General features: G+C 27.8%; 1 protein-coding gene across 1 annotated transcript; it reads right to left on the bottom strand.

Moving 5' to 3' along the window:
- Positions 1-558: 558 nt before the first annotated feature.
- On the bottom strand, positions 559-23,673 carry LOC145834018 (eIF-2-alpha kinase GCN2-like). Its single transcript, XM_082941326.1, has 34 exons — positions 23,539-23,673; positions 23,006-23,121; positions 21,658-21,805; positions 20,949-21,077; positions 19,126-19,234; positions 18,790-18,939; positions 16,322-16,512; positions 13,838-13,952; positions 13,296-13,426; positions 13,168-13,229; positions 11,808-11,907; positions 11,391-11,561; positions 10,929-11,129; positions 10,645-10,775; positions 10,260-10,409; positions 9,888-9,965; positions 9,718-9,794; positions 9,070-9,140; positions 8,857-8,945; positions 7,815-7,956; positions 7,345-7,490; positions 6,995-7,106; positions 6,765-6,878; positions 6,538-6,699; positions 6,208-6,396; positions 5,854-6,005; positions 5,154-5,349; positions 4,578-4,862; positions 4,215-4,421; positions 3,607-3,843; positions 3,255-3,430; positions 2,747-2,942; positions 1,587-1,762; positions 559-1,342 (listed from the first exon to the last, which is right to left on the bottom strand). Exons 1-34 carry the CDS (start codon positions 23,635-23,637, stop codon positions 1,288-1,290), a joined length of 4,863 nt encoding a protein of 1,620 aa, XP_082797452.1. The 5' UTR covers positions 23,638-23,673; the 3' UTR covers positions 559-1,287.

The raw sequence follows: 23,673 nt of genomic DNA on the forward strand, positions 1-23,673 counted from the left end.
TTGTTTTTTCGTTGAACATCATAAATTTTCTATGAATATAATTTTAGAACTATTAGTTTGGACTTTTAGTTTGTTTTAATTTAAAACCTTTATCTAATTAAACATAAAATCAAGGTATAATAACTATTTAGAAATTTTACCTTAAACCTCTTAAAAACTTTAAGGTTTAGATCTTAAACTTTTAAAGCAAATGCTTCTAATTATAGAATTTAAATGTTTGTATGAACTTCTACTTTTTCAAAAATTAGTTATATAATACACTGTTTTTTAAATGTGCAATCTAAAAAAGAATCTAAAAAATTTATGTCATTAAAAATCAAGTTTTTACAAAATACACACAAGTTCAATGTTTAAAGTCAGAGAAGTAATCAAAAAAGTATAAATACTAAAAAGTATTAAAAACAGAGTTGAACCTTTTCATTAGTTACTGTTTGAACTTGTTACAAATTAAGAGGTTTGAAAACTAACTTTAAATTTAAACAAGAAAAACTAAACGATTTTAATAGATTTTGAAAGTTTTTTGATGTTATAAAACATATTTAACTGAAAACAATACACATAAATTGTTTTATTTAAAACGTGTAACTGTACAATACATGATTTATAACAAATAAAACACATGTGTAATTAAGGCAATAAAATGATTGAAAAAAGTCTAGAAAATTCGAGAAATAAGTACTACAAACTCTTAAAAAAAACAAACACCTTACACATTTATAATAACCGTAACTCAAAAGTTTAAATTTGAATTGTTGTTAAACTGGTTCTAACTGCCAAGAACAACTCTAACAAGTATTAGGTGTCATTAAAAGGCCTCAACGAAATAAAATATCAAATCCAAAACATGCTGTTACTGCAGTAATTGTTCACAATGCTGTTACTGCAGTAATTGTTCACAATGTAGTTAATTCAGGGTTGCCAAAGGTTTTTGAGATATTTCTACCAGGTTTTTAAAAGTATACGTTTTAGGTCTACTTTTAGTTTAAAATTAACTTTAAGGTTGAAATCTGTGTTAAAAAGTATAAAAGCATTGCAAAGATAATTTAATGCGTGACTTTAAATGTTTTTTGATAAAACAAAATTTTGATAATGAAAACAAATTTTTATCTATATGATATATTTTTCGTATCAAATCAAAATTTTACTACTTCAACATGTAAAAATTGTTTAAAGTTCCAGGTTTTTTAGTGATTTTTGTTCAAAATTCTAGGTTTTTTTTTTTCAAAGTTTATCAAACTCCAGTATTCCAGGTTTGGTGGCAACCCTGTTAATTTGTGAAAAATATTGTCACAGCCAAACAAGTTCATGCGACTCGAAACGATAGAGGACGATTTCTTGAAGTCTGCAAAAAATTAACATATATAAGAAAATTGAAAGTTAAACAAAACTTATATTGCTTTAAACCAGGGTTTCCCGAATTGTAATATATTGAAAAACAATCACCGCCCTTTTTACCAAACTTCGCTCCTTTACTAGTAATTTACCTCTTACTAGTTATTGCGCCCAAGGGAACGACATTGCTCACCTTGTGAAACCCTGCTTTGAACAGGAAATATAGAAGAAACTTGCAAGCAAAGACAACTCACTTGTGATGAAACTTGAAGTTGTGTATCTTCCTGCCCAGCTTCTGGTAGTAGTTCTTCATGTTTTTCGAGGCGACGGCGCCGTGAAACTGCTGCAGACTGCACTTGAGCTGCGCTTCGTCGTCGCTCGCTATGATGCTGCACGCAAACTGCTTCATCAACTCGTAACTCAAGTCTACCTGCGTATTGATAATAATAACTGTAAATAACTTGTAAATCAACTTTAAAATATTTTTTTTTAGTTAAGCAAGAAATAAGTTTGTTACTTAAAATTAGCCGTAAATGTAATCTCATTGCTATCCAATAAAAAGTTTTACAAGATTTTATGGTTTTGGATTCTTATAGATGGTAAAAGTTATTAGTTAAACAAGAAATATCGTAATACAAAGTCAGTTAGTAAAAGTAATAATAAAACAGTTTAGACATTGATATAATCAAATACAAAACTATATATACATTAAGAAATTACAATAAATCATTTTCTAAAACTAATGCTTAAACAACTTTAGTATTATATACTTTTTTTTGGTTTATCAAGTACTTTATAATATCAGTCAAAAAGTTTAAAGACTTGTAAAAATGTTTTTAAAAAGTTAAGTTTCAATTACTTCAATATTTGTTATGAAGTTAGCAAAAATCACTGTAGCTACTTAAAATTTTTGGAAATTTGTTAAAACGATCTGCAAATTAATTTTTTTTTTAATATGTTAAAACTCTTATTTACCTACTTTTTACGTCTATGTAGTTAGCAATTTTACAATTTTTACTAAAGACAAGTAGCGATTACAAAATTTTACCCATTGCATGCTTATATTTTATATTATTTTATTAATATTCAAGTAGTTAAACATAACGTTTTTTTATAAATGAAAAACAAGTGATTTCTTAACATTTTGGCTTATATGGAAGTAAATCATTAAAAATTTAACTAAGGAAATTTTAGTTTACGTTTAAATAAATATATGATTGTTTAAAAAAAAATACAACATGAACTTATTTTACTCTAAAGCGAATTTCAGAAAAAAAAACAAAGCAATTTCAAAATGTAAAAGCCGCGTGTTTAACTATCAAAACTCGAAAACACTTACCACAATAGCAGTAACCAAATAATCAACTTTGTATGAAGTTCTATATTTAAGTAAAATTCAACTGTTTCAGCTCACCACAATGACGGCGAAGGTGGCCTTCCCGTCGAACTTGTTTATTTTCAACCTGCCCATCAGCTTCGAAGTGATGGCGTTCTTGATCATTCTTCTCTTGGTGGAGGACACTGTGCCTTGCTTGTACAAAACTTCTATTGAAATGTCCGCGCTTCGCTGCTTGCTGAACTCCGACTGCTTCGCTGCGCTTTTTTCCTTGCTGAAAACATTGTTGTTCGTTATGAAGTTATTAACAAACTGAAGGATATTAGCGATGCGTTAACAATTGTGCATAAATTATTGTAAAGCAGTATATGTTTCAACACATGTAAAAAGTTTCAGATTTATGACCACACCTATTTAAGTTTAATAGTAGTAAGCAACTTTGAAAGTAGTTATCTGTATAAACAAATAAATTATTTTTAAAACCAACTACTGAAACTTGCATTTTAAGTTTTTAAAGCACAAAATATTAGGCTTTTTCTGAAGTTTGAAAAAAAATCACTAAAATTTTTAAACAAAGTTATCCAACTTGCACAAAGTTCTGTGAACTTTCGGAAAGTGAGTTTTCATATCCTGGCAAACTGTTTGTACGGTGCTCCTATGACAAGTTTCGAAGTTCGGAAAAATCCTAATGCAAAACTCGCTGGGATCAGAACTGGCTCCTTTGCTTATAACGATTGCTATCTGCTCCTTTTCTGCCTTTTTCTATTTAATTTTGTTTTAAATTCTATTCCTTAACGATATAAAATATCATTTGAAATAAAAAATACAAGTAAAACAAACTTTCGACCACAGTTTTTATTAAATTAGAAAAAAAATATCCAATTGATTTTATTTAGAAATGTTAATTTTTTAACTTTCCATTAACACTAAATTCTCACCATCGCATCGTCTAAACTGCTCGAGCTCGAACACGGGCTCCTGTGGACGGCGACGCTGTAACCGTTGTGACGCAACAACGACATCATCTTCAAGAAGTGCGGGGAAAGTTGCTTTGATCTTTCCGGCATGAGCACGAGAACGTCGACGTTGGATTTCCTCGCCGACTCGCCGCCACTCGCTTCTCTTCTCTTCTCGCTTTTCGCCTGCTTCGGTTTCAAATAGCACAGCTCGTAGATCTTAAAACAAATTGAGCGTTAATAACAAGCGTCATTTTTTTTTTCAACTTACAGTCTTATAAAAAATTGGTCTCAAAATTAAAACTTTACCTACTGCTCTTCTAATTCTACTATTTCTAGTATTAAAACAAAATTTTTAAGATTTTTTAAAAATTGAATTAATTTTATTTTATTGCAATAATTTTATTAACTAAACTTTCCTTTATAGCTCCGATAAATTTTTATCTACTTTCCAAATTACTTATCAAAATTTAAGTTAAAGTAAAAACAAAAAATACCACTACGCTGTATAGAACTAAAGAAAATATTTTTTAAGTAAATAACAGAAAACTCTTGAAATGTAAAAAAATACTTATTGTTATTCAACAAACCTTGTCAACGTTTAGAGAGAATCCAGTTGCGTGGTGCGTTTTAACCTCATTAACATCAATTTTATTATTATAGTTATCATCTTTACTATTGAAATTCTCGTTGAGCGGCAAGTGGTCCAAATCTTTCAGGAGCTGGTCGTACCTGCCCCCGCTGGCCACATCCGTCATTTGCAACGAGGACGAGCTCTTGCTTTTCAACACCTGTACCTGTGCATGATGTTTAGCATCTGGATTTTTTGTTGCTCATGATCACTTTGTTTACTGGATGTTTCAGTGAAAAGTTACAAAATATACAATTCATCGTTCAATTCGTGATTTTGCTGACAAATTCAAAATTTACAATTTGTATGAAAATCAACTCACTTCGAAAATAATCCCGCTAAAATGCCGGTATTTCTTTCCCACGTACGAGAGCTTGTACGCGATTGGCGGAGAGCAGGTCACGTGACAAATGCACGCTTCCAATTGGCTCATCCGATCCAAGCACGCTTTGACTTCAGAGCTCGCCAGTTCTTCCGACTCGATGACGTCACGAACCTGTTTCAACGAACTCGCTGAAACGGAAATGACGTCATAAAGTTTCGTTATTTTTCGTTGGCTCTCGTCGTTTTCGCTCAAGTCGAGGTTCGCAATCATGTCATCAACAAACTGGAAAATAAAAATTGTGTTCAAAAGAACATGATTTGGTTGTTTGAAGTCGTCATTTATTTAAGTTGAACTAACTGTTTGTGTATAATCACATATCTTAATTACTTTTTTTTTTCCTTAATGTAAAAATTAAACTAAACAATGAAAAAGAACCTATATTTATAACAGCTTATGCTAAATAAATCAAAAGTTTATTTGTTAACTATTTTTCCCTCAAAAATGCTGTAAAAAATCATTTTTGACGTGCATATTCTAAAAGGCTCTATCAAACACTACAAAAACGGAACTAACGCTTCTTTTTTTCAAAACATGTACTTCGCTGAGGTACTGCAGAACGTAGTTTATTTGAACGTTGTTGAAACCGCAACCTTGCGCCAGATAGCACAGCAGCTTGACGCTGTTGATGCAAATTTCAACGTGGAAATCTGAAGTGAAACTCGTCACGACTTCGTACGCGGTGCAAATAACATCTGCGTCAGCAACAATGCTGCAAAATATGAAGGAAATTATTAGAAAGAAATATAAGTGTTTTCATTGGGTTTGAAAATTCCCAAGTACTGTTTGTCTGAAATAAGTTTGATATGTCAATATGGTGGATTGCGACTTTTGAGTTTTCAGTACCATGACCAAGAAAGATTAACAGGCTTTTATACGAAGTTAGTGCTTTATTATTTTTATTACATACTTTGTTTTTGTCTATCTTTTAATCTGAATAAGCTAAATAAAAGAATCAATAAACAATTTAATAAAGTTACAAAATAGTAATACTGAAAACTTCAAGGATAAATTAGTTGATTTATAGCTAAATTACCAGTATAAACTATTTCTCATTACCAGCAGTTGATACAAAAAGATTTCAGATAAAAAAAGAACAAATTTATAGGTCTAAATAAATATTAATCAATTTTTTTTTTCCTTTTAAGTGATAAATTTGAATTCAAAATGTATTTGCGGTTTAATAATAAATAAACAAAATATTAAACAAACAAACGATTTGTCATTAGTTACAACATCGTAGCTTGCTTGCAGCTCAGTTACGAACTCTTCAGTTGAATGGTCACTAGCGGGAATAAAAACTTTGTTCATGTAAAACCTTTTCAGCCCCACTATGTTGTTCATCTTTACATTGCGGCAAAATCCGACCTGAAATATTGTTTAGGTATTTTGAAAAAAAAAACAGAAAAAGTAGTTAACCTTCAAACAACGTGTTGCAAAATTTAATAAAAAAAAGAAAAAGAGTTCAAGTTCTTTAAATTCTAAAGCGCGGATCGTACAAAAAAAAAACTGAAGTTATATTTTTAGCTATAGAAAAATTAATGCAATACAACCTGAGAAAACTACAAACCCTCAAATCGTTGTTCAACGCCACGAGCATGCCGCCACTGTCCATTAAAAGCTGGTGGCTTTTGACGTGCTTGACGTCGTGTACGGGCTGGGTCGCGCCGCACTTGTGGCTGGTAGCTCCTCTCAGCTCGAACATGCGCGTTATGTGTGACGTAACTTGCTGCATTGTGACGTAGTCTGACGTCGGTGCCTTTTAAGAAGTTTAATTTCAGAAGAAACAAAAATGGGTTATTTTTGAATGAGATAAGCTTACATGGTGGTTGAAAAAAATTATTAGTGTTTCGTGTACTAATTAAACTTCTTAATTATAACAGTCTGAATAAAAACTTACATTCGGTTTAGTCAGCTGGTTTAAAACGCACAATTGATCGTCTTTTTTGAAGGCCAGGTCAACTAGTTCTTTGTATGACTTGAAATCGGGTTCTTTCAGTATTCGTTTCATTCCCTTCAGTATTTGATCGTGCTTCATGTTGAGCGAAGGAACCAAACTGTGCTGCAAGTTGAAGCGACATGTCATGTTTGTCTCATCAAAACCAAAATCAAAACAATTAAAATTACTTTCAACAAGTCGTGTGCGTAAGGCCTTTTGGAAGGATTGTGGTTCAGGCACCACTCAACAATTCGAAACTCGGCAGACGAAGTTTCTACGTCTGATGGAAACTCTATTTCTGGCTGGAATTTTAGAGTAGTTATAAAATTACAAAAAGTAACAGAACTAATTCTTTTTAAGTTTTGTTAACAAAATGTTACCCCTTAAACACAAGAATCTAGCTTCTACAAACACTTACCAGACGAAGTTTTTCAATAACGTTTTTCCTTTCCATTTTAGTAGACATAAAATAAACCATTTCAAAAAATATAATTCCCACACTGTACATGTCAGACTTGATTCCATAATTTCTGTTAGAAAGAAGTAATATGATAAGTAATACAAATAATTAATATATTAAGTTCGCAACTCACTGAAAGCAATAATAAAATTGAAAAAACGTGTACTGTTATACTCCTAGAAAAAAAATTTAAAATACTTTCCAAAAACTTTAGTTTGCTTTAACTAGATACAAAAAACATGGTTCAAATATACACTTAAATATCTTACTAAAATCATGGTTAATTTTCATATGAAGTCATAATAAACCTTTGTTCAGCATTATCAGTTTGGTCGTCGAGTTCTGGCGCAACGTACGCCCACGTTCCAATTCTCTCCTGTGAAAGAACATTACCCGCTCGTCGTATTGTGCGCCTGCCGTTTACGTCACAATGCTTTGAATTCACGTATTGCACCTGGAAGCAATTAAAAAATGATAAATGGAGTTCAATAACGTGTAATTGTTTTACCCTTTTGCATGCACCTGGAGTTAAAAAAAAAAGTAAACTCTTTAAATAAAACACAGTACAGCGTAACAACGTAATTTCTTCTAAATATTTTTTTGTTGGAACAAGTAAAAATAATACATTTACTTTTACTTTATTGACTTTCGGACGATCACAAAATACTAATAACAATACTACTTAGTCAATAACTTACACTTTCTCTTTAACAAAACCAGCTCATTTTTCAGCACTCCAACCTTACTTTCTACTAAAAACTTAAATATTTAAACAAACATGGTGTTTTTTCGACTCGGCAGCAAGTCCAAAGTCACCAATTTTCACTCTTCCATCCTTATCAATGAATATATTTTGCGGCTTCAAATCTCTGTGGATTATCTTTCTTCGGTGCAAGTAACACAATCCGTCGAGAAACTCCCTATCATTGTTATATATCTTATGTTATTGTTTATTTATTTTAGCTAAATAACAGTGGTGCCGAATTTGTGAAAAACTATCTTAAATAGCACAAAAACACATGAAATATACTGTAATGATATTTAAATGTGTTCTATAATAAAAAAAAATTAAAAGATACAATAAAAAAACTATCGTATACAAGAATTTTTGTACATAATAAAAATGTTTTCAAATAACATATAAAATTGTTTAAAACTTTTCATTTTCCAGCTTTTTCAATGACTTTTGTTCAAAATTCTAGGTTTTTTCTGTTATTTTCGTCTTAGTAGTTTATATTTAAGTGTTTCGATGGCTCAAGATTTTTGTCAAACTTAAATCATCATCAAAGCTGGCTTTTATAACGTTGAAATAAAATAAGCAAACTTTACTTTTCCATTAAAAGCTCAAAAACATATTAAGCTCTAAAAATATGTTGTTAAAAAACGTTAATAAACATGATAATATTTAAAAATTAACATTCATAGTCCAAGGATTGGCACACTCTAAGCAAGGGCATCATTTTAATTAGAAAAAGTTTTTGGTGGGCAGCCTCTATGTTTAAAAACTATTTTGAACAACATACTAAATAAGACTCTTTAAAGCAACTTTCTGGATAAATAATTATTAAACAGTAATATTTGCTAATAATCAAAGGGTACATTTGCAAACATTTATTATAAAAAGATTAACTCTGCTAGTTTTGAACAAGTTGTTTCTAAGCTGAAAAATTTAACGAACTGAGATTTCTGCTTGGTAGGCCGTACTAAAGTGACCCCTGATACAACCTAAGAAAACTTTTTACGTGGAAAAAAAGCATGTGCTGAAAATAATTTAAGTTATTTTCATATTGTATAAAAGTTATATATACTTTAGTAAAAACCTGAACAATTTCCACATTCTGTCTTTGTCTTCCTTGAACACATTTTCCTCAATCAGCTCATACAACGTCTTTTTCTCACAAAACTCCATCTGAAACAAGAAAGTGAAGTGTTACTTTCAAATCGTCAAACAAACTTGATGTATTAAACTTTTTGTTGTGCTCATACTTAGAAACTTAATTACACTCTAACAGTTTATAATACACAAATAAAACCTGTATGAACAAAAACCGACGGCTCTCTTTGTTATTTTTGTCGTCTTGCTCTATTTTACTTTTCAGTGCACCTTTAAGACAAAATTTAGTTATAAATCATACAAGCGATGAAAACTATAAAACATTTTCAACTACTGTATAAATTGGGTAATCATTTTCTCGTTCGTATAAATAACTTTTATGTTATCTTTGTAAAACTATATAATACATTTTTTTCCAAAATGCATGTTTCTTAGAAATCAGTATGATTATCTATAGTAGTCATGTAGTTGAAAGTTAAATAATTGTTCAACTATATTAAAAACATTTAATGCTGAAATATACAGAAATGCAAACTTTATAAACTATACAACGAGATAAAAAAAAAAGGGTTAATGTCAAAGATTTTTTGATACTTTTATTCTACAACGCCTAAAACTTTTGGAATGGAAGTATATTAAAATAAGTAGCTTAGATTTTGTTTAAATTCCTCAGTCATGAAGTTATTAGTGTTAAAAGCAGCAGAAACGAGATATCATACCCAATGCGGACTTTAAAACTGATGATATGTATAAACTTGATCGCTTATTTTATTCAGATTTCCCTGATTAAAAAAATCTAAAAAGTTGTGATTCATCTTTATGAAACAACGTAATAAAAACAACATACCAGTAACAGGTTGTGGGATGGTTTGTGGTTCACCAAAAACAATAAAATCATCATCATCATCTGAAAAGGCGGTAGTGCTGTGGAAATAAAAATTATTGCAATAAACATCAATCTTTTCATGGGTTACCAACTGTGCTGCTTTTTTCATTGTAAAAAATACGAAAACTAACTTCAAACTGGATTGACCATGACTTGCTTCACTGGTGTCGTATGAGCCTTGTGAACGGTCATCGCTAGAATACTGATCGCTGAATACAATGTCGTTATCACTTTACATTGAACTGATAAAAATATTATAATAACAATACATATTTACATGTACAAATTTTCGTAATAAGTTTGGCAAAAGAAGTAAATTAAAAAGGTCCAATAAAATTTTGTTGGAAAGTCTTACTTTTAACTAACTTTTTTATGAACTAATGTCGTATCTAATCTATAAAACAATATGTTAAAAACTACATATATCATAATTAGAGTCTCCTCCTAAAGTCATAAAAATTATATGATAAAATTATTTATATCATATTTGGAATCAAACAAACTCTTCACAATCCGATTCAAAATCTTCCTCTTCACTCGAAGATTCTTCACCTTCTATTTTGAATGGATCGTGGTATCCATGTTGGTCACTCCAGACCGAACATTTACCACTTTCGTTGTACTTCCACGACTCTACCCACGAACTGTAATATCTGGTAAAAATAATAATAGTTTTGAATGTTTTATATTTGATATACTTGACGTATTATCTTTGTGACCGATAAAAAATTGGAACCAGCTATTCAGCTGTGATCATTGTTCATATTTATTTGTCAATTTTATTTTTAAACAGTTTTTTTTAATATATATATTTTTATAATGAGAGTTTTGAAAGTGCAATTATCAAACAACGGCACAAACTTTACTATATATTTATGGTAATGTCACCTCACTATGTGCCGATGATCGAGAGTGGAGAGAAGCTTAACTTCGCGTTGAATTTTTTTGTTAAAGAAGCTGTTTGTCGGAACGTCTATTCGCTTCAACGCGTATATGTTGTGATCTACAGTGTTCTTTGCCTGTGCATTTTTATTAAGCTAAAACTAAAAAAAAAGAATTATCAAACTTTAAAATAAACAATAAGCAAACTAATCAAAAATAAACTTTTTTCATCTGATATGCTAAGCTTTCTACTTTCCAATTAACTTGTGCGGCAAACAAAAAAAACTTACCTTGACGACTTGGCCGAAAGCGCCTTTGCCCAGCGTGGCGAGAACCTGGTACTCTGTGGCGCACCTGCTGGCGGTAATGTTGGCGAAACTGTTGCGGGAAGGCATCACATCGGAACTTGAACTGCTCAAAGAGCCAATAGAATCTGACCTGCGCAAGTTTTCCTCGCTACTGACATCTCCCGCATCCTCGTCTAAAGGTTCCTGGTGATATTTTATTTCTTAAAATGTGTGCTTTCTTTAAAAACCTTAAAATCTTGTTACAGTGAAAAGGCATAAGTTTTATAAATGCTTCAAAATAATTTTAGATAATAATTTAAAAATTTTAAGTCCAACTTGATTATTTTCATAACTAACATACTATTAGAAACATCGAAGCAACTTTCAATTTTATACATTTTACAAAAAATCCTTTATAAAACTTATTATAGGAAATAAATAAGCTAACAATTTTTTTACACTAACATTTAAGTATCTGTGTGAGAGAAGTCGGCCAGAATCAACATAGCTTTCATAAAAACACAGTTTCAAAAACGATCTTAAACTTAAGTTTTTAATTGATAGTCTGTTGAACTCTCCTTTGGACGGTACTTTTGTAATTATTTTTCCTTGTTCGATAGATAGTAACGTTTTTCCCTGTCAAGAAATAAATCAGTTTGAAACAGAAAAAATAGTAATTGTAACTAAACAGTATAGTATGTACCAGCAAAAAGTCGTATAAATTTTAAAGTACAGACTTAATGCAAATGTTTAAGATTTTTATTGAAATTATACATTATGAAGCAAGAAACAGTTTAATTCATAATGAGGCTAAGAAAAAAGAACATTTGCTTTTTAAAATTTCAAGTTTTAAAACTATTTTAAGTAAATTGAAAACCATACCAAGCACTTTAAATCGTGCCTTACTGCATCTTCAAAGGGTAAAAGCTGTGATTTGGTTTCTGAAAATTCCTTGTCTGCTTCTTTTTCTAATATGCTTAATCTGTGAAAAAAAAAACTTTTTTCTCAATCTATTTTTAATCCAATTTTTTGTTACAAAGCTTAACAGACAAAAGTAGTTTAAATTTATTACTCGATATTACACACACTAAACTTTATTTGAATACATTTAGCAGTATAATGCAGTTAAAATCCGATATAAAATTTGATTTTCACAAACATACCTCTTTTGTCGTAAATAAATGAATTCAATTAAAATTAATATTTTTCAGTTGAAAGATGTTAAGTAATAGGTGTAACTATAAAATTTCATGCTACAATAAATATTTTAATGTAAGCATTTATTTACAGTAATTGCTCCATAACCTCTAATACATATCCTTACTTTGGATGTAAAGAAAGATGTTTACATAAATTAATGTACCACTCACTATATTGGTAATAACCTTACTTTTTCCATTAACCTATTTATTTTAATTTTGAGCAGTGCTTTCAATTTATTAGCAGTAGCGGCAATTATGGTTAAAGAATTAAACCAAAACTAAATTATCAACTAGGTCCTGATAAAGAATTTAGAACTACACTTAACGTTTTTATGTAGTCCATTTTTGTTCAAATTATCTTTTTTAGTTTTCTGATTAATTTGATTAGTTTTATACTAATTATTTTTTAAGTTTACTCGTATTATGTTTGATTAATTAGTTTTGTGAGTACATATTTATTACCATAACTAAATATTATCTTTTTTAGTTTTTTATTATCACTGTAACCCCTAACCCTCGGTCGGTTAGTACCATTATTTTTACCCCGTGCAGAATTGTCACTCGTGCAAAACTTGACGTCTTGTGCATAAGTGACACTTCGTGCATACTGACCCGTCTTGTACAAAAGATCACTAAGAACTTTTTAAACAGATACTAGTTAAATTTTGTTTTTAATAACCTGAAATATAAAATACACATAATTGAAAATATTTAGTTTTTGCTCTCAGAACACCTTTGCTTAAAACCATTTGTTAGTAGCTTGAATGTACGAATGAGAAATTTATTTTATGTATAACTACTTTGTACAACAAGGTCTGTTCTTTGTGAGTCATTGAAATATTTTGTTTGTATTTAAAAAAAACAGTTATTATGTTGTAATATTAAATTAGCAAACAAATAAAAGTGTGGCCCTTGTTTTAAATAATGAAGGGAGGTATATTTCAGTACTAGAAAACAGTTTGTCAATAAGTTTCATTAGCATTTAATTTTTATTTTTTCTTTGTTATCCTTTGCGAATAAATACAAAAAAAATCGCTTACCTTTTAACCAGTTCATGATTACTTATTTTGGTTGTATCCCTGTAAATAGTGACGCTTGAAGGCTGCAAAAAAAAAAAGTTTATAATATACAGTTTGACAAAATGATCATAATAAAAATTACAAACTACCTCTAAAGACCTGTGTGCTAACTTCTTATTATGCAAGTAATGCAATGCAGTTAATAACTTCTTTGCTAGATTCATTTTAAATTGCGGAGAAAACTCGGTCTTTTTCCGAATTTTTCTATCTAAACTTTCACCTAGAAAGTTACTTTTTAAAAGCGACTACACCAACTTTAAAGACTAATACATGACCTTTACTTTTTTAAATGATTTTAAATTTTTCTGATAAGGATACACTTAGTTGTGCAAAAATTGAAGCTAAACAATTAGTTAATTGGTTAAATCTTTAGGTTAAGTTTATCTCGTTTTAGACACAGTCTATAGTTTTTAATTAGACTTATTTACATAAATATTTTATACTCTAAACATACTTAATTTTAACTACTTTTTGACCTATTATTATGTATTTTTTGTTTTGTTACAAAACATAATCTTACACTTTAGTAAATTTTATCGTTTATTTTTTATTGCATAACTTCTTTGTACATTCACATTGAAACAAAACAAAAAAGGTATTTAAAATTAAAGAAAAAAAGTAACAAAAATACCTTTGATATGATCTTTCAACAAGTATATTTTAACAGAATTATCTCCATTCAGCACTTCCATTGAAATATATTTTGCAAGTAAACTGTTATGAGCAGTTGTCATTTGCGCAAAATACTGCAAGTTATTACTTTTATTAGTTTATTTTAGTATATTTTTTATTATTCGATATTAATTATGCATGTTTAAAAAAAAGTATGTCACTATTCAAAGTTTAAATATCTTCCTGTTTTCAAAATGGATTAATAAATGTATTTTGTACTAATATGTATTGGATTTTTATATTAAAAAAATATTTTTTTAAAGTAAGCTTAGAATATTACATTTCTAAATTATTTTATGTGTTATATTGTAGGGTGATTATTTTATCGGCCACTTTTGATTTTCCAGCTTACAATTTTTATGTTTCAGAAATATCAAAAAAAACACTCTATGTAATCTTTTAGATGATTTATAAAAATTTTCACCTTGACTCCAACCAATACTCTAAAAATCACCCCAATGCAAAATGTATGGGATCCAAAAAATTCGACCTTAGAGTTTTAAACAGATTTTTTTTTACATATGGCTTATTATCACACAAACACATCGTGAACAATTTAAACGATTCAAAAACATTTTAAGGGTTGCATTTCTTGTTTTTTGAAAAAAAACTGAAAATTTAAGAAAACTTACAAAAAGTTATAAAATTTACATAAAATTAAGAAATTCCACAATTAAACTTCCTTTGAATCGTTTTAAATTGTTCACAATGTGTTTGTGTGATAATAAGCCACATGTGAAAAAATCTGTTTAAAACTCTAAGGTCGCATTGTTTTGATCCCATACATTTTGCATTGGGGTGGTTTTTAGAATATCAGTTAGAGTCAAGGTGAAAGTTTCTTCAAATCATTTAAAATTTGCACAGATGGTTTTTCTTGATATTTCTGAAACATAAAAATTTTTAAGCTCGAAAATCAAAAGTGGCCGAAAAAAATAAGCACCTTAATATTGGTGTATTTTCTCAAAGAAACTAAGTTAAACTAACTTAAACATACCTTGGTTTTTTAGATTAAAATATTTAAAACGAATTTTAATCGATCAAACCGAGGTATTCATTTCTAAAATAACTTATAATTTCAAATAAAACTTAATTCGTCTCGTCTTGGTTAAATTCAACAATAGTTTTTTCAAAATTATGTAAAATAAAACAAAGTTTGTAAACATTTAACCTAATATAATTACTATAGAAATAAGTAAGTATTTAAGTTTGGCTAGTTCCTAAATCAATTAAACTAAAAAAATATTAGTAATGAAACTAAAATATTTCAGTAACTTAAATATTTTATTTGAAATATTAACTTGTTTAAATTAAGTTCAAATTATAAAACAAATATATACAGCAAAATTCTAAAGTATTGCAAAATCCGATACTTCTGTGGTATACTTTATTTAAGACCAGTGGCGACACGTTGCATTTTTGTAAAGAAAAATTTAAATAAACCATTAATTTCATACTTTTTAAAACTAATCTATTAAGATAAAAATACTACAATTGAAGGGTATCGTTTATAAACAAAAGTTTATGTTAAGGGCATAGGAGGGTCCCTTGATTTTTACAAGTAGATCTTATTTTATAGCGTTTTTTCTAAGCTATCAGACATTTGTAACCGCACGAAAAAGTTCAAAGTAATTTTTGAGATATGAATGATCAAAGTCGGTAACCTCAATAGGTTCCTAATAGAAGGCGCAAACTAAAAACGCGAAAAAAACCATTTCACTAAAAACCTATCTCCTCCTTCATTTTTTAAGCAGTTTTCTTCAAATTTTCACAGAAAGTGTATTATTATATTTCGAAATGATTAAATGCAAATTTTAATTAAATTTTTTAAATCAAATTTCTTTATAAAAAAAACCTTTTTTTGTTTTTTTAATATATTTTTTTATTTTTTAACAACTTTAAAATTCCAACATTCGAAGTCTTTTAAACTACAAAAGAAACGTTTTCTGAAAGTTAGAGGTCTCTAGCTCAAAAAATAAAGGAGAATATAGATTTTTATTGATTTTTTAAATTTCTAAGAAAATTGACGCCAAAAAATCTGCGGTTCGTATGTTTGTTTTGGAAACTTTTTATAAAAACTACAATATCTCAAAAGTTAAATAAGATTTTTTAGTTCTATAAAAACTGGCTAGTAGTTTGTACATCAAGCTTTCATATAAGATCCAATGTTATTTTTAGTAAAAAAAACTGATGGACCCCCTCCTATGCCCTTACAAACAATAATTTCAACAGTTTTATACTACTAAAATAAATTTTCTTAATTTTTTATGAGGACTATTGCTTTAATGCTCCACCCCACGCAGGGATTTTGCTAACGACATTATCTACAAACTCTGCGAAAGAGATAAAATGTGTAAGTTTTACGCTAGAATATTAAAATAACTTTAATGTGAAACAAAAGTCAATTAAAATATTTTGCTGATACAACAACTATAAATTTTTTAACTTGTTTTATAGTATTTATAGAGTTATGACATCGATCGAATAGTCTTCTTTCTTCATATGAAACAGATTCTTTGTTTATCCCGGGACATTTCACATTCCACTTCAGGACTTCAACCATGTTCGTGTTGTCATCTAAAACCATCCCATTCAATGATAAACCACTATCACCAGTTGTTTTTTGATACTTGTTACCTAAAAAACAGTTTGATTTTTATGTAATTTAATACTAATTTAAGCTTTAATAAGATATGGCTAATTACATTTTACAATGTTTTCAAATATTTTTGCGTTTTTAGCCTTTGAAAAAACAAAAACTACATTAAATTTTGTTTTTACGTAATTTGTTTATTTTTGTACTATACATCTGAGCGCTTATTATCAATTATTTATTGTTTATTTATTATTATTTTGATGATTGTAGCAACAAGCTGCATGTAACAGTTTGTAGGTGCTCATTTTTTCAGAATTTTTCACTTTAACTAAAGTTTTGCAAAGCCATTTCAAGCTCACTAAAGACTGGTTTAGTTGAATAAAACCTATTTTATAACTATATTTTATGGGTACAATAACCTCTCGCTTATTTACGCACATTGTGTCCACAGAAAAAATGCGTAAAAATACGAGAGATCGTAAAGATACGAGAGGTACCAATTTTCTTACTATAATAGCTGTTTTTTGATATTGTTTCTAGTTAAAAGCAGACTGGGGACCTTACCACTTTTAACAACTTGTTTACTTTATTTACAAATATAAAACAAAAAATAAAACTATACATGTATTTAAAAAAAAGGATTTAAACTTATATAAAATAATAACACTTGTAGAAAATTTTTAATAACTTTAACAATAAATAGATTTATCTTTATCTTTTCTTTAAATGTGACTTATTTGATACTTAACATTTATATTCTATTCTACTTAGCGAATACAATTTATAATTAAGTATTTGTTTATAATTAAGAAATGGTGTGGTGTCTATATTAAAATTTGTTTCTAAAGCCTTTTACAAAAATATGCATTTGGTGCTGTAATGGATTTCTTCTTTTGAACAAAATATATAAAATATATGAAAAATGTTTAGAATAAGATATAGAGAGTTTAAGAAAAAGATATAGATAGGTGAATTAGCATTTAAAAACATATTTTGAATTAAAAAAAAATATATTTTCTGAACTCTTAAATGCGTAACTAAACGAGAGTGCGTAACGTCACAAGTGCGTAAAAATGCGAAAGGTTACTGTAGCTGACAAAATTTCACGAAGATACTTTTGCACAAAGACACGTTTGCACGAGGGGGGATATAATTGCACGAGCAGACAATTTTGCATGGATACATTTTTACACGGGTTGAATATTTTTTAATTTTTTTATTAATTTAAGTTATTTTAACTTTTTTTTTAACTTTAACTGTTACCCCTAACCCTTACCCTCGGCCGGTAGCTTTTTTTCTTTTTATCTAATTAACCTATCTATTTTTTATTTTTCGTTTGTATGATTTTTTTTTCTAATTTAACAATTTTCTACTTTAACTATCACTGTTACCCCTAACCCTTACCCTCAGTCGGAAGCTTTTGTTTTAATTAATTAATTTATTTTCTTTTTTGTTATTAATTACAATTTTTATTAGTTTTTTTTTACTTTTTATTGTGTCTATAGTCAATCTATCTTTTTTTTTTACTCTTGTGCAAAAAATTATTCGTGTAATTTTGTTCCCTCGTGCAACTTGGTGCCCTCGTACAAATTTGTCTTCGTGCAAAAGTATTTTCGTGCAATTTTGTGCACTCGTGTAATTTAGTAACCTTGTGAAATTTTTTCTTTGTGCAATTTTGACCCGTTCCCATAAGTTATACATACAAATAGTAGATGGCAGTAGCAAATCAATTTGAGGTGTGTTAAAACTGCAGTAAAACTAGTGTAAAATAGATAAAGAGTGATAATTGAGTCTCTACAACGCCTTGCCACTGGTGGATAGTTGTTAAGCTACCTAACTTAAGCCAGATAAGAAAACGCCTATGTTAACATATAAAAAAAAACTCATGTCAACAAGGATTAACTCTAACATGATTTCAACTGGGTATAGCTTATAAAAACTTTTGTTAGTTGATCGAACCATATAACTTGTTTTTACTTATTACACTTTAGTGCTAACAGCAACATAGAAGGACTTGATGCACTAGTAAGCTTCTTTCAGCCTAAACTAACAGTACTTTCATTTTAAAAAAACCACTATATCAAAAAAAACTATGTTATATCTAAAACTGAGACAAAAACATACCTAGTTTTTATTTTTATAAAGTTTAAATCGACTAGCATTAGTATCTTGAATGTGTAGCAATCAACTTGTTATTGTTAACTTAGTTTTTTTTTAAGTAAAAATATATACACTGCATTTTCTTTTTCGCTAGTCACAGCCTGTAAGATGACATTTAAAAATAGGTATCAAAAACATATAATTAAAACCTAAATAACCTTCTATATCAGCAATATTAACAGAGTGTTCAATATGGTTATTGGTGAAGGTGAGGTTTTTTATTTTCTCCTCTTTGCTATCTGTTGCTTTATTCTCCTCCTTTTTATTCCAATTTTCGTCCTCCTCTTCGTCCGACAAATAATCATCATCTACGTTTAATAATTTGTTTAATTCTTTAAAGTAAATTTAAATAATCTTGCAGTGTAGCACATACAATATTACCATACTCAAAAAAGAAACTTAAAACCTTAAAACATACATTTTAGTGTAACCTTTTGAAACTATTTTACTTTTACGAGACTATTGCATTAATAACATTATGGAAAACTACAAACTAAGACGTATGTACGCGTTGTAATCAGGCATAAACTTGAGCCCTTGCCTTCTACACAAGTCTACATCGGCGTTCATCTTTTCTCTCATTTTCCTATTCAATGTGTGTTTCTGTGTTTGAATAATTAAGTATAGTTTAAGCTGTTATGCAAACTTAAACTTTGATTGTAATTAGTACAAAAAAAAATTTGTCAAAAAATCCTTCAACTTTAGACAAATTTGTGTTTATGCTAATTAATATTCAGAATTGATAGAAAACAATAAATAATAAAAGATTACTATATAAAGTTAACATACACATACATATATATATATATATATGTAACAGGGTTGACAGTGGTTTTTTATAACTTTTTCAAGAAGTTCAGATTTTTTTCAGATTTATGGGTTTTTTTTAAAGTACAAGTTTTGTTGTTTATTTTTAGTATAAAAAAAAAAACTCGTTTAAATAGTGTATAAATAGTGAAATGATATTGTAAAGCTATTTTAAATGTGTTGTATAAAAAATAAAACAACATATATATATAAAAAAAAATCATAAACATACAATAAATTTGTCTAATATAAAATTCTTTATTTTATATGACATTTTAAGGTTTAAAAAATAAAATTTCAGGTTTTTACAGGATTCCAGGTTAAATGGACACCCTGATATAAGCTTATTAACAACAAGTACTGTATACTGCTAGATATTTTGTTTTCAAAAGCTTTCTAAGATAGGACAATTAAAAACAGCATATTTCTAAATTCTATCTCAATCAGTGTGAAAAGTTTTATCTGAAAAAAATATTTTAAAAGCTGTGTTATAAAAAAATTATCAATTAGAAACAAAAAAATATTAGCATTTTTTTATCAAGATAAACATAAGTTATCTACAGTTACATCGAATTCTTAAACAAGGTAATAAAAGTTTTGAGAAATTTCTTTCCAGGATTTCAAAAATACAAGTTTTTGGTTCTTTTTTAGTATAAAAATAAGTTGAAGGTAAAAAACTGTCTCAAATAGTATAACAAAATTGCAAAGATACTGTTAACCTAAATTAAATGTGTTTTTGATTAAAAAAATTGATGATAACAAAAAAAAATTATACTAGTGATATTTTTCTTGTGTCAAATCAAAATTTAATTTTTATATATGTAAAAATTGTTTAAAATTCAAGGTTTTTTGAATATTTTAAGTGATTTATGTTCATAATTCCAGGTTTTTTTTTTAATTTTCTCAAATACTAAAGGTATTTTTATAAATAGATATTTTTAGCCTAAACTGTCAAGTTCTACGTTTTTTTAAACCCTGATTTCTTCTTCAAAATAATAACTTCAAATAAAAAATATTATTTAAAATATATACAAAAATACTAAAATTAATTATTCTTTTTATATAAATCCAATCAGTTGTTTATATTTAGTAAAAAGTAGTCAAAAGAATAATTAAACAAAGCATTAATATGTAAGTAAATATAGAATATAGTCTTGTAAACTACTACCAGTTGTTTGTTCTAAGTTCGAGCTTTCCTATTAAAACAGACAAATTTTAATACCTTAAATCAACTTGAAATATTTCAGCTTTTAAAGTTTATAGTTTACAAGCAACATGAAGATATAAACAAGTTTTGTAAATTTACAATTATTTTTTTTTAATATGATATTTGCCCATACAAGTTAAATAATAATTAAGAGAAATAAAAACTCATAGATATAAACAAAACTTTATATATAAAAATATTAAGTAATATTGATAAATATTACAAGTGTTTAACATCTTTAGAAAATCAAAGATTAATCCTAACTTAACAAATTATTACTTTTTAAGGTGTGATAACACTTACCAGGTCTTTAAGCTTCTTTATTTTGTCCTTGTTTTCTTTTGCTTCAGTTTCCCTGATATTGTTTACCCAGTCGAAGTGCAGCCCTTTGTCATTTATTCTGGGTGCATTGCTGAAAAGCTTCAAGTACTCCTTCAAAACACAACTTATTTGTTTGCATGGGTATTTAAAAACAATTTAAGATATGAAAAATTTCAATAATTTATTTTTTTTTCGTTTGATTTGTTTTTAATTATAAAAATAGTAGATAAATACAGCCACAACTGAATAATAACAAGCAGTCAGTTAAAATAAATTAAATTTGTATAGGCATATTAAGAAAGTAATGAAAACATTTCAACCATTATAGATCATGTTTCAGATGAGCTCACGATCACAATTTATGACACTATTTCTTAAATCACCGTAGTAGTTATTTTACAAAATAAATAATTTATTTCAACATTTTTTTTAATTACTGAGATATGAAAGCATATTAAATATATACTACATAAATGTTATAAAAAATATTAGAACATTCATTCAGGAAGTGGGTATAAAAGTTGTATCACAAAAGACACTTAATGAAACCTATACAATTTTTATATCAAACGTTGTCAAACTTTTCTAATCTCATAATATATTTAAATAGTTGAATGACTAATAAATTTCGAGTTATTAAAAATTAAAAAATAAGATCAAAAATAAATTCAGCATGACTTTTTTTACTTACCTCAATCATAGTGAAAACTTCAAAATTATTATAACTTTCATCAACACTACTTGTTTTTCTATTACAAATATTTTTTATTTGTTGATAGATTTCTTTTATATTTTCCTCAGTTAAACCTTTGTAATCTTTTATTAAAAAGTTTGGAGGGCTGCAAGCAAAGTTTTTAATTATTTTATATAAATAAACTTTTTTGTTGATACTAAAGTCTATTTAAACAAACATGTACAACATTTAAAAACTTTATTGAAGTGTTAAGTTTATGATCACTTTAATATTGAACAATTTCCAAATATGTACATTGATTTGTACTGTTTTTAAAGAAAAGGCTGAGTTCTTGATCACATTTGTAATCTAACATTATACTTTATCAGAAATGTGGTTTGCTACATTGCTGCAAATATGCAGCTTTTATTATTGCAAAAAAAAATATTTTATTTAGATCTTTAGGTTAAAAAGACTCTACTTTCTAGGTTTGCATGTATTTTTGTTTTAGCAGTGCTAACAGTAATTTTTAAATATATAGGCAATTATTTTATTCTATAGAATTTTCAACTATTCAAATTTTTTCAAGTAAAATCTATTGCGTCTTTAGGATTTTCTTCTTACAAAAGCACTTCATAAATAAAATTATGACAAAATATTTGAATCTCAAAAAATTAGAGAATAAAAAGTTAAAAGATACACAGAGAGAGGTTGTACTTATAATATTTAAGGCAAATTTTAAAGCGCAAAGTAAAATTGGTAACAAATTAATCCTACAGATGTTATTAATTCATGTAAGGTAATAAATTTTATAAATATATGGAATTATATACAAAAAATTTTTGAATTAATATTTTACATATAAAAATATAACAAGATACTACTTTATGTTTTTTATTAAAATATTTTAGTTTTAATCAAAACTTAAAACATTTAATTTCATTTAATCAAACTTTTTAAGTTTTATCAAGAAATTGTTGTACGTATATCAATTAGCTGTTTAAGTTTCATTTTAAACGCGTTTGTGAAATTGGGATATTCTCAAAGTCATCAGTGGTCTTATTTTATTTTACAAGGTAAGTTTGTCCTATTTTTGAAGATTTAAGTCAGATACATGCAGCTGAACAAAATAACTCGTTTATCATAGTTTAGCTTAGTTTGTGTTTGTTTCTCATAAACTTTTCACAATTATATGGCTTAAAACAAAACTTTTATTGATAAGAGACGGTTATAAATTATATTTTTTAATCTTTTCTACTTTTATTTGAGCATAAAAGGAATGGTCATACATTTTTTTGCAAAAATTGAAAATGACTCTTGTTAGAAAGCTTAAAGTTTATACTAATATTTTAAATTTTTAACTTACTTTTGAGGGTAATTTTCAGGAATTTTATAAACAAGTGTAAGCCAACATTTGCAGTCTTCTTTTAAATTGGTGTCTGGATATAATTTAAGAACATATTTTACTGTTTTCCCGTTTGCCTGTAAAAATAATTGAAAAAATCTTCAAAATATAAGAATATATGATTAATATTGAAAACATTGCATTTTTAGATCGAAAAAATTCAAATTTTCTATAACAACTACTAAAAAAAATAAATACAGTGCTGCTACTTATTGAAGCAAGAAAACAGCTGAGTTTGTGATCAAAAAGTAGTGAGACTTAAAAACCGGAGAAAAACATGGTTATTAAGCTTTGATATCTAAAAAGAGTCATAATAACAACAAAAGTCTTAATTTCAAATTAACAAAAAAATATTTTAATGAAAAATATATTAAATTATAAAATTTTGCTAATAAATAAAAACTGCAAACGTCTTAACACATTTTAAACCAACCTTAATTTTTTCAAAACCCTGTAATTACACACTTTAATAAATTCAAATAAAACCCACTAACATCTCTTGTTCGCTTAAGTTTTGGATAACAAGATTTGCACAAAGCATATGCGGCATCTTCAGGAGACATCCCCTCATTGTATCCAAAATCATCATCCATTGCTTTAGTTAATTATTCATACAAATACTACAACTT

Source organism: Thalia democratica, chromosome 4 (assembly GCF_965202585.1).
Source record: "Thalia democratica chromosome 4, ktThaDemo2.hap1.1, whole genome shotgun sequence".
Taxonomy (NCBI): domain Eukaryota; kingdom Metazoa; phylum Chordata; class Thaliacea; order Salpida; family Salpidae; genus Thalia; species Thalia democratica.

Bases quoted from the DNA above. Each gene is read 5' to 3' on its own strand.
- LOC145834018 (XM_082941326.1), bottom strand. From the start codon at position 23,637: ATGGATGATGATTTTGGATACAATGAGGGGATGTCTCCTGAAGATGCC. The intron at 23,122-23,538 runs GTTAGTGGGTTT...TTATTTTTACAG, and splicing joins AACTTAAGCGAACAAGAGAT to GCAAACGGGAAAACAGTAAA. The intron at 9,141-9,717 runs GTATGTTGTTTT...TTTGTCTTAAAG, and splicing joins CATCCCACAACCTGTTACTG to GTGCACTGAAAAGTAAAATA.